A 12,314-nucleotide genomic window follows, 5' to 3' on the forward strand; every position below is an offset into this window, starting at 1 on the left:
AATTGGATTGGCTGCTGTAGCCCATGGCATTTTATCCGTTGCAGATTTCTGCTCTGTCTCAACTATTCTATGTTTAAGGGTCATATTCTGATTCTCCGGGAATTGAAATTATCAGGAGACATGTAGCTGAATACATAGAGAGGAGAGATGGTATTCCAAGCTGTTGGGAGAATGTTATTTTGTCAGCTGGTGCCTCTGAAGGCATAAAGGTGACTGAACAGCCTATCTTTTTTGTTAAATTGTTTGAATTGTAACAAATTATAAGTGGAGTTCAGTGTTATTGTTGAACACAGTAGTCATAAATTGGCATACCTTGTTTTACAAATAATTTTTCCCTTAGTTGACAATAGCTAAAGGCAGCAGCAATTTACTTACGTGTTTTGAATAATGTTTCAGTCAGTGATGAAGTTATTGATAGCAGAAGTAAATGGGAAGAGACCTGGTGTCATGATTCCAATTCCTCAGTATCCATTGTACTCTGCTACTCTTTCTGAATTTAACATGGCGCAGGTCAGTATAATTGACTTTTCTTTCACATTCTCTGAATGTCAAGTACTTCTTATGACCTATATCCAGGTTAGTCATGCGAGTAACTGTAAATATTTCAGGTACCATATTACCTTGATGAAGACAAGGGCTGGGGCTTAGATGTAACTGAACTGAAACGGTCCATAGCTGAGGCTAGAAAAGTGTGTAACCCGCGTGCCATTGTGGTTATCAATCCTGGAAATCCAACTGGTAAGACCATTCGAAAATGATACTTTTAGAAATTTTGCAAGCCAGTTTTCATAAATTTACAAATAATAGATATCAGGAAACACTATCACATGGTTAACTTGAAGTGCCTTGACATTTTCGTTAAATTAATTCCAAATATTCATATTGCAGACGTACCTTTTAAGCTAAACCCATGACTCGTCTGTGCAGCCATTTTTATAATATTCAGTTGTGCTGAGGATGGTATATTGTTGGACAGTAACATGCAGAACAGACTGGATTTTGGATTAGTGTAACACAAAGAATGATGGTACAGGTAGTAAGTGGATTTTTAAAACATGCTAGAAGTTTGTATGTTTGCATTGTAATGTTTTGTTGAGCTGTAACTGGAATTCTGAGATGTATTGTTCTTTCCATCATGCATCACTGTAGTGTTTCTGTAACACGTCAGTTTCATTTAATTTAAAATTTGATCAGACAAGAGATAGTTCTGATGCTATGGCAAAACTTCTTTTGAGGTCTCGGTTTTCAGTCCTTATTTAATTCGTATTTGATACAAACATGATCTGGCGAGACAGTGTATTTCACAGAAAGAAAAACACTATTGTTAGATTTTATTAACTTGTTTTGGACCACTATAGATAATTAAATATGTGTAATTACGCACTCGCTAAATGTTTAGCCTGTTCACAACTACAGAAATTTCAGGGATTTAAAAGGTCAGATGCATGACATGGTGTACACAGATCAGATATTGAAGATGCCAAATACCAATTGACGGGCAGTGTACAACCACAGTGTTGTTCTGCTGTAGCCTAATGTGGAGTAAACATTCAGATTGCCCTTAGTAACTGCGCCTCCATTGAAACTGGCTGTTAAAAGTGGTTGTATTCTACACCAAATTTGCAGTTCACACACTTCAGTACATTTAGGCACTGTGTGAACTACTGTTCATTGCCAGTTAGTCTCGTGTGCTGTAATTGTGGTACAGATAAACTGATAGCCACATACTGCTCTGATATTCTGAATATAGTTAGAGTACAGTAACCTAACATGTATATAATTAACCGTACAATGTATACACAGGGCCTTGGAGGCCCTTAAGATCTTACTTTTTAAAATATCCTGTAATCCTTGACTTGATTTCGAACTCCTTTCCAGCAACCTCCCGCTTACCCTTTGACATCCCTCTTGTTGAGTCTGAGCTAAATTTTTTCAGTGTTTTTGTACAATTCAAAATATTTGCAAAATACTGTTAATGCATATGCAGGGCCTCAAAGCCCCCCCTCCCTTACAGTTGAACATGTTCTCCATTCCATATCGACTTCTACACTTGTTTACAAGCAGCAATTAATTCAACAATAATTATGGTAGATGCAGTTATGTTAGCAACAGCGGTAATGCTATTTATAAGAGAAAAAATAAGTCACTTGTATTTGAGAGGTCAGTATATCTTCCAGCATTTTGCAGCCGCATGCTGTATTGTCGCACAGTATCATTGCTCTTTGTTGCTATTGTTACTGTCACAGTTAGTTTAGTTTGTATGTTGCCCCAATGCCAGTATTGTTACCATCTTGAGTTGTTAGTTTTGCGGCACCTGTTGGTTGTGACACGCATTTTTTTTTTTTTTTATTTATCTGGACAAAGTCAGTATGTACAGCTGCAGATAATTTTGAAAGTGTTGTCACTCAGTGGCTTGAAGTAGCCAATTCATGTGAAGAAGTAAGTATTTTTAAAGATAGACGTAGTGAAGAATTAAACTTCATACATACTGATGTGAATGTTCTGGAAGAGCACAGTACTTCAGATAATATTAGTTCATTGGAGGCTGAAATTGAAGTTCCACATCTCCTGCAAGTTCTTGTACACTTGTTCGCATTATCCTAAAGAAGGCAACTGGTCTAGTTTGTGTATTGAAAATCTGTAAACTTAAGGATGTCTGTGACTATTTCATGTCGAAGGAAATACTAGATGAAGTCATAAACTGCACAAATATAAAAGGTAAAAAGTGGTGATTCCTCATGGTAAAACATGGAGAAACATTTCACGCGTTAAAATGAAGGGTTTTCTTGACTTTTACTGTGTGTTGGGGTTGAGAAGAGTTTGGCTGTCCCTTTAAGAGGCTTATTTTTGAATGGAAAGGCAAATCCTACATATAAAGCCATAATCTGAGTAAATAGATTTGACGATAGGTGCAGCTGTGAAGATCAATCTTTAGATAGCAAACTTACATCGATTCACTATAAATGGGAACTGGTTCTCGACAAATGTAGAAACAGGAGGATTCCTAATTTGTTCACAGTTGCTGAACAGCTATTTCATTCTGTGAAAGTGCGACTTTCTCCAGGATACACCAAACCCACAAACTATGGCAGAAAGATATTTTAGTTATGTAATGCTGCAGATGGAATTGTGTACGTGGGAAGCTACTGGCCTCAGCAACCATAGACTGCAATCATATATGTGAGTTGTGTTTGTGTAGGAAAAGCACCTTGATATGTATGAAATGTAAAAACATTGTGGCATTCTTTTTACTTCTTGGTTTGGAAAAACATTGTAAACTTACAGAAATGCAAGATTTTGTGAAAATTTTATAATTATTGTATGTCAGAATACGGCTTACGATTCCTATTTTTGTGAAAAATGAGGATGTTGTAATTAAAGGAACTGAACTTCGTAACTCTTGTAACATGTAGAACAGCAACTTATAAGTGCATTATTGTACACTGTCTCACCGCCACCGCATTAAGGTGACCATCACCAATATTAGACATCAGCATACAATGACCCCCCCCCCCCCCTACACACACACACACACACACACACACACACACACACACACACACACACACACAGAGTAGGTGACAGCACTAGCAGTGGAGGGTATATAAAGTGTGTTGTTGAAGGGGGATGCGGAAAACAGTGCAGTTGTTGTCATAATACAGAAATGATTTATCTGACATCCGGAAGGGCATCATCGTTGGCTTTTGGGCTAAGGGTAGAACGATTTCCGAAACGAGTAAATTTGTAAACTTTTTGTATGATGCTGTGATTAAAGTATACTGTGCTTGGGAAAATGGTGCTATCCAAAACTGGCACCAAGGCTGCTATGGTACACCATGGGCCATAGATGACAGGGGTGAATAACAGCTGCATACATGTGTATGGGGGAATACCAATCAACAGCTTTTCCTCGACAACCATTCAGTTAATGTTGCTGTTTATGGACCTCCGCAGCTGGTGCCTGGTTCAGACACCCATACGACTGCTCTACATCGGTGACAAAGGTGGAATTTGCATGTCAATAACACAATTAGATGTCCATTGACTTTTCAGATTAATAACATTTTATGCTCCATGTGAAAGGTGGCCATTGGCTTGTATAGCATGAAACATCTGAAAGCAGACATCCTTCAACAGGCTGAAGGAGGGATCATTCTTGTTGTTGTTGTTGTTGTTGTTGCTGCTGCTGCTGCTGCTGCTGCTGCTGCTGTTGTTGTTCGGCCTAGACATCCTCTATAACCTCATTCCATTCGTCCCACACCAATAATTTATAAACCTTCTTGCATGTTGGTTTTCCCCCTGCTGCTTCATCCCACTGGGTTTGGCACCATGCAAAAAGCATGACTGTCCCATTTGGGTCATTTATTTTAACGAACTTCATGATTTCAAGATCTTCATACAATCTGTAAAGTTCAAAATTATATCGTGTACACCACCCTCCATCTTCATAAGTCACCTCATAGATATTGATTAACATCTATTGTTCAAAACATCCTATTAGTTTTTCACACTGTTGTCACTGTCCGTCTTTCTGAGCCATATGTTAATACTGGATGTATTAAAATTTTAAAACAAATACTAACAGAGAGATAGAGGGGCTGGCCAGTACTTACCTCAGCTCAGTACAGCCGATAGATACACAAAAAACAGAACCAAAAATTTACGTTCCTGGCTTTAGGAACAAATGTTCCTTCATCAGGGAGGAGAGAGGGGAAAGAAAGGGAAGAAGGGAAAGTAGATTCAGTTACTCACAACCCAAGTTATGAAGCAACAGGGAAAGGAAAACAGGGAGGGTAGCAAGGATGGAGGCATGGTTGTCAGAGGGAAGCCAAAGATATTCTACTGTAAGTACTGTGCCAGCTTCAAACCAAAGAGGATGCATACAGAAGTAAAGAGGTATATAGTATAAAGATAAACACAACTATGTAGGATGAAAAGATGCATGAATGGCTAAAGAGGAAAGGGAAAGAGGAGAAGATTGAAGAGTAAATGGGAATGAGGTTGTTTAACGTAGGTTCAGTCCAGGGGGATGGCGGGATGAAAGGATGTGTTGGAGTGCAATTTCCCATCTCCGCAGTTCAGAGGGACTGGTGTTGGGTGGGAGAAACCAAATGGCACATACAGTGTAGCAGGTTCCTAGGTCCCTAGAATTATGCTGGAGGGCATGCTGTGCTACTGGGTATTGGACATCTCCTAGGCGGACAGTTCGTCTGTGTCCGTTCATGCGCTCAGCCAGTTTAGTTGTCGTCATACTGATGTAAAAGGCTGTGCAGTGCAGGCATGTCAGTTGATAAATGACACGTGTAGTTTCACACGTGGCCCTGCCTTGAATTGTGTATGTTTTACCAGTAGCGGGGCTGGAGTAGGTGGTTGTGGGGGGGATGCATGGGGCAGGTTTTGCAGCGGGGTCGGTTACAGGGGTAGGAACCGCTGGGTAGAGAAGGTAGTCTGGGAATATTGTAGGGTTTAACAAGGATGTTATGGAGGTTAGGGGGGCGACGAAAGGCAACTCTGGGTGGTGTGGGGAGAATGTTGTCAAGGGATGATCTCATTTCAGGGGTTGACTTGAGAAAGTCATATCCCTGGCGGAGTAATTTGTTGATGTTTTCGAGGCCAGGATAATATTGGGTGGCAAGGGGGATGCTTCTGTGTGGTCTTGGGGTAGAAAAATTGTTGTTGGACGGGGAGGAATGTATTGCTCGGGAGATCTGTTTGTGGACAAGGTCTGCAGGATAGTTGTGGGAGAGGAAAGCACTGGTTAGATTATTGGTGTAATTGTTGAGGGATTCGTCACTGGAGCTGATAAGTTTGCCACGAATACCTAGGCTGTAGGGAAGGGAGTGTTTGACGTGGAATGGATGGCAGCTATCAAAGTGAAGGTACTGTTGTTTGTTTGTGGGTTTGATATGGACAGAGGTGTGGATGTGAGCTTCAACAAGATGGTCAACATCCAGGAAGGTGGCTTGGGTTTCGGAGAAGGACCAGGTGAAATTCAGATTCGAAAAGGAGTTGAGGTTATGGAGGAAATTAAGGAGTGTTTCTTCACCATGAGTCCAGACCACAAAGATGTCATCTATAAACCTATACCAGGCCAGGGGAAGCAGCTGTTGGGTTTTCAGGAAAGCCTCCTCCATGCGGCCCATGAAGAGGTTGGCATAGGACGGAGCCATCCTGGTTCCCATGGCCATTCCTCTGATTTGTTTGTAGGTCTGGCCTTCAAAAGTGAAGTAATTATGGGTGAGGATGAAGTTGGTGATAAGGAACGAGGTTTTTGGAAGATCTTCGAGTGGGCGTTGGGAGAGGTAGTGCTCAAGGGCAGAGAGACCATGGGTATGTGGGATGTTTGTGTAAAGGGATGTAGCATCTATGGTGACAAGAAAGGTTTCAGGTGGGAGAGGAGTGGGAATGGATTTGAGGCGTTCTAGGAAGTGGTTTGTGTCTTTGATGTAGGATGGGAGTCTGCGGGTGATAGGTTGGAGGTGTTGGTCTATCAGAGCTGAGATACATTCTGTTGGGGCTTTGAAGCCTGCTACAATGGGATGGCCAGGATGGTTCTCTTTGTGGATTTTGGGTAATGTAGAAGGTAGGGGTACGTGGCTCAGGTGGAGTGAGTAAGTCTATGGAAGCCGTTGTGAGGCCTTGTGAGGGACCTTGGATTTTTAGGATTTTCTGCAGCTCAGTCTGGATCTTTAATGGCACGGGATTCAGGTGGGGTGATGTTGGGGGTTGTCGGGATGTTCTTCAAGAAGGACTGGGAGGCAACACTGGATGTGAGGAATTCCTGAAATGTCTGCAAGGGATGGTTTTGGGGGGAGGGGATGAGGATCCCTTTGAGAAGGCGGTCGGAACTGTTCTAGACAGGGTTCAACACTGGGTCTAGTATTTGGGGGCTGTGTTTGGGTAGTGAAGTGATATTTCCAGTTGAGGTTCCGGGTGAATGAGAGGAGATCTTTAACCAGGGCAGTGTGGTTGAATTTAGGTGTGGGGCTAAAGGTTAAGCCTTTTGATAGAACAGATGTCTCTGGAGGAGAGAGGGATATGGATGAGAGGTTTAGAACTGAATTGGGACTGGTGATATGTGGCATTTGACTGTGGTTATAGTTGAGATTTGGTCTGTGTGGGGTATGTGCTGGGATGGGGAGATTGAGTAGGGTGGCTAGGCTAGGTTTGTTGGCTCTGAGGGGGGGGGGGGGGTTGTTGAAGTTTCTCTTGTGGTTGGTGTTTGTGAGGTATAGGGAGAGGGACCCCACTTCTTAGGTGTTGCACTAGCACTGTGGATAGTTTTTTCAGGTGGTGTGTGGCATGGAACTCAAGTTTGCAGCTGGCTTCTAGGATGATGTTCCTGAGTGTGTTCTCCAAGCAGGGGTTTGAGAGGTGGAGGACTTTTAAGAGAGACAGGAGCTGTTGGGAGTGGTGGTTACATGAAGTAGTGTAGAGATTCAGGGCAAGTTGGGTAAGGGCTAAGGATTGAAGGTTCTGGAAGTCCAGGAGAGACTGGTGGAAGGAAGAATTGCACCCAGAGATGGGAACTTTTAAGGTAAGTCCTTTAGGGGTAATTCCAAAGGTTAAGCAGGACCGGAGGAAAAGTATGTGGGATTGCAGTTTGGCTACGGTGAATGAATGTTTCCGGAATGAATGTAAATAATGTGATATAGGATTAGGGTACATAGTGGGTAACTGGTGGGTAGGGAAATTAAATAACTAAAGTAAAAATAGTATTCATAAGAAGGAATAAAACATGGAGGGAAGGACGAGAAAGAAAGAAATTGTGTTGGTAATGTTCAATACCAAAGGAAGACCACTAAATAAGAAAAATACAGCAAAAGTTGACCAGACCAAGCAAGTATGTCCAGATCTGGGGAAAAGAACACACGTTGCTCAAAAACAGAGATTGCGCGTGCCGCGGAAATGTCCCAAAAAAATTTTCCTGTGGCAGAGAAAGATAGCCAATGGCACAAAAATATCGCCAGCAACACGAAATCGACGGAAATGGATGATACTGGTAGGTGTGAAAGAGATTGTTGGCAGTGATTGTTGGCTGGAAAACAGCAAATAACGAACATTAAAACTATGGAATGTTAAATAAATAAATCAATAAACAAAAAAAGAGAAGTGGACTATAAACGGAACAAGATAATAGGAGGAAGATGAAACTAGCACAGTTGGTGACGAAAATATTTATTTATGTATATCTAAAACACTGAAGAAGAGAAAGTGTTAAGATGACAGATGTAAGTGATAAACAAACAATGAAGGATGTGGACCATATAGGTGATCTAAATGATTAATGGAAAATCTCATATAAAGATGTGAAACAAATACTAACAAAGAGATAGAGGGGCTGGCCAGTACTTACCTCAGCTCAGTACAGCCGATAGATACACAAAAAACAGAACCAAAAATTTACGTTCCTAGCTTTCGGAACAAATGTTCCTTCATCAGGGAGGAGAGAGGGGAAAGAAAGGGAAGAAGGGAAAGTAGATTCAGTTACTCACAACCCAGGTTATGAAGCAACAGGGAAAGGTTCTGTTTTTTGTGTATCTATTGGCTGTACTGAGCTGAGGTAAGTACTGGCCAGCCCCACTCTATCTCTTTGTTAGTATTTGTTTCACATCTTTATATGAGATTTTCCATTAATCATTTAGTATTAAAATTTTATACAGTTCCAGTCCACAATAGCATTTATTTGCTAGGTGGGTGTGCTACTAATTTTCATACTAATATAATTCTGTGATATTCCCAGTTTTCCCAGATGGACGAATTCACTAATAGATTCTATTTGCACCTGGCCAATTTCTGGTGACATTATTCACATGTATTTGGTTTAATTGATGTTCACTTCCAGTCAGATTTCTGTTGCTGCTGTCACCAGTGCCCTATATGTCTCTTCAGCAGCTAGTTCTGTTCTTGCAATAATATCCACACCATCTGCATAGGCCAGTACCTGCATCATTCTACTGTATAGTGTGCCTGTTGTGTTGACTTGAGCTGTCCTTGTTACCTTCTCTAGGACTAGGCTAAGAAGCATACATGGGAGTGCATCCTCTTGCCTCAGTCCAGTTTGTTTCAAATCTTGGTGTTAAATTTCCTTGTATCTGTAGTTCACATTCTATTTTTCCCATAGTCAAACATATGAGATGTATTAAATGTTGCAGTATGCCCAGTCCATTTGTGGCTTCAATAACCTTATTTCTTTTTATGGTGTCATATGTTACTTTCTTTACTCTATTACCTTGTTTTTCCAATATGTGTCTCAGGGTGGATATTTGATCAATAGTTGATTTGCCAGGTGTAAAGCCTGCCTGATTTCCCCCAGTTGCCTTTTCTGTAAAGGGTTTTACATAGACACAAAGCAGAGGAGAATGTTTGATACATGGTGTTCAATAATGTAATTTCCCTATAGTTTGCACATTCCAGGAAGTCCACTATGTCCCCTTTCTTATGAATAGCACACATTACATCATTATTCCAGTCATCTGGGATGACTCTTTGTATCCATGTATCTGAGAGCAGGGTGTGCATGCATCTAACCAGATGCTCTCTACCACATGTAATAAGCTCAGCTGGCAGGTTGTCATTGCCAGATGTCTTACTGTTGGCTTGTTACTTTAGTGCTAAACAAATCTCTTGCTTTGAAGGCATCCCATTTTCCTCTTATTTTGGTTTTCAGTTAGTTCCCATCCTTCAGCATTCGTAGAATATAGTAATTCCTTAAAGTAGTAAGACAATGTAACACTTCTTTCTGTCATGCTATTAGTTCACTATTTTTCCTTCTTCATTGTTTTGTTTTTGGTTAAAATTTGTTTCTAAAGTTATTGAGTGACCTTTCTGTAGAATTTCCTGTTTTCATTGGTATTATTCAGGGATCAGTGTCCTGCAACTGCCTTTGGAAAAAGCTTCACTTGTTTGCTTTCAGAATCTGCTCTTCTGCATGCTTTTTTTCCCATATTCATCTACTAGCATTCTTGTTCTTCTGGCCTGCATTTTTTATTTGCTTCATTCTTCCAGAATGAGATTTTCATTCTGCAGCGGAGTGTGCACTGATATGAAACTTCCTGGCAGATTAAAACTGTGTGCCAGACTGAGACTCGAACTTGTGCTTTTGCTTCATTCTTTGTTCTTGTTGCCTTCTCATACTCTTAATCATACTAATCACTTCCTCTGCAGCAACATCTATTTAATTTCTGACATTATTCCACTGGTAATTTATGTTAAGAGTACAGTTTTGAAGGATTCCTGTCAGTCAATTTTCCAAATTGATAGCTAAGTGTTCAGTCTCCCTTGGGTCCTTAAGATCTGAGATGATATACTTAGTCTTTCCCTTTTAACTTTAGTTGCATTCAAAATTCTCTCTCTAATTTTTACTATGAGGAGATAATGACCAGAGTCCATATTAGCACCTCTGAAATTACAGCTGTCCAGCACATTAGAGCCATGCCTGGACTACGATCCATTTGGTTTGTAGTATTGGTGTGTTGTGACACCCAGGTAATTATAAGGCTATTCTTAAGCTGGAACCACATGCTAGAAACTGTCATGTTAAGTAACGCTGCAAAATTTTGTGCAGAGTTAAGTGTCATTACTCTCTTTATGAAGGCTGTATTTAGCAATGGTAGGGAAGTATCCATATCGCCTATCATTTTTATATCATTTTTTGGACATTGTCAGAGACCTTGCTCCAGTTCCTCATAGAAGGTCTCTTCTTCTGCTGTCTTCCTCTTGGTAGGGGCATGTGCATTTAGGAGACCGGCGTTAAAGAACTTCCTCTTTATTCACTTACAACATATCCTTGGACTTATTGTTTTAAATCCTATAACTGGGTATGCAGTGCTTTGATTAACTATGAATCCCACCCGAAATGTGTTCACTATTGTTGCTCCTGCAGTAAATAGTAGATTGTTGTTTCTGAATGATACCTGTCCAGTTCATCTTCTCTTGCAAGGCCATGTTGTTTGTATATTTTCACTATTCCAATCAGGCTTCCAAGGGCCCCAATTCTATATAATGTCTGTACATTCCATGGTCCATTTCTCATATTCCTTGTTACCTTGTCATGTCTTTGCCTCAGTGTCCATGTGGCTGTATTTCCTTGAGCTTTTGCAATAGGAAATTTTTTTCAGGTATGGATTATTAGCCCATAGCCCAACCTCCTATTCTTCAGAGGACCACTTCTCCCCCTCCTGCCTGTGTTGACTGTGTTTCCGCATAGGGGTTGGGTCCCCATCTTCCAGAGGCTTGCTACGGTTCCTGAATTGAGTAGGGGAGGTTAAGTGGCCTCCACTTGCTTAGTCATATTTTACACGTAACTACCCTGTTGAACAACAGAGGCAGCATTATGTCCAAGGGAATATTTTTGTGGCATTCCCTGGGTGACCTCATTCTGGAAGGCATATTCAATCAACACAAGCATGCATCTCCCTGTTGGAGATCATGTCAAACCTTACACGCAGTTTACGAATTACTTAGGAATATAGGAGAAAACTCCAGATGTTGTGCGCTGCTACATGTTGTGCCATTGGGTGGACCACCTTGTTTTTGCAACAGTGTGGTGGTAGCTGTTCATTCTAGTTGACATCTGGTTGATTGTCATGCCAGTGTAAAACACTATGCAGTGGTTTGCAGCAGAGCGGGTGTGTACGTGCAGTTTGTTTTCCCTTGGCATTATGGCACTTCCTTGCAGGATAATGCTACGTCTTAGCTCATAGTCTACATGCAGGGTTCAAAGAGCGCCAGGATGAGTTTACTGTACTCTCATGGCCATCAAACTCATTGGTGTTAAAACCAATTGAGAATCTGTGGGACCACTTCAATCAGACTGGTACAAGCCATCGATCCTCAACCAAGATACCTAGTGCAGCTGGCCGAGGCACTGGATTTCACACGTCTCCACATCCCTGTTGGTACGTTATAGAACCTCTCTGACTCTCTTCCTGCCCGTCTTACTGCAGTTTGCTCTGCAAAAGGTAGTTATTTATGCAGGTTGTCACATTAAAGTGACTGGACAGTGTCAATATTTGCATATGTGAACTCTTAGAGTTCTCAAAAAAATAATAAAATGTTATTAGAGCCCATCATTTTCTTTCAATATAACACAGGAATAATTCAATATACGACTAAATGTGAAATAAATTAATTAGTCCAAAAATCTGTATACAAAAGAGAAATATTTGAAATAAGGACATGGCCATGCAGACTCTGCATATACACTGATCAGCCAGAACATTATGACCACCTACGTAATAGTTGACATGGATAACAGCGGTGATACATCTTAGCGTGGAAGCAGTAAAGTCTTGGTAGGTCGATGAATGGAG

The 12,314-nt window shown here is 40.9% G+C and overlaps 1 protein-coding gene across 1 annotated transcript in view; it reads left to right on the forward strand.

Annotated features, from left to right (window-relative positions):
* LOC126473480 (alanine aminotransferase 1-like) overlaps positions 1 to 12,314 on the forward strand; it is an 80,018-nt gene that overhangs the window by 16,082 nt on the left and 51,622 nt on the right. Inside the window, exons 4-6 of the mRNA XM_050100555.1 lie at positions 79 to 209; positions 397 to 510; positions 609 to 738. Of these exons, the coding sequence (XP_049956512.1) occupies positions 79 to 209; positions 397 to 510; positions 609 to 738 (375 nt within the window). The remainder of the gene's footprint in view (positions 1 to 78; positions 210 to 396; positions 511 to 608; positions 739 to 12,314) is intronic.

Source organism: Schistocerca serialis, chromosome 4 (genome assembly GCF_023864345.2).
Source record: "Schistocerca serialis cubense isolate TAMUIC-IGC-003099 chromosome 4, iqSchSeri2.2, whole genome shotgun sequence".
Taxonomy (NCBI): domain Eukaryota; kingdom Metazoa; phylum Arthropoda; class Insecta; order Orthoptera; family Acrididae; genus Schistocerca; species Schistocerca serialis.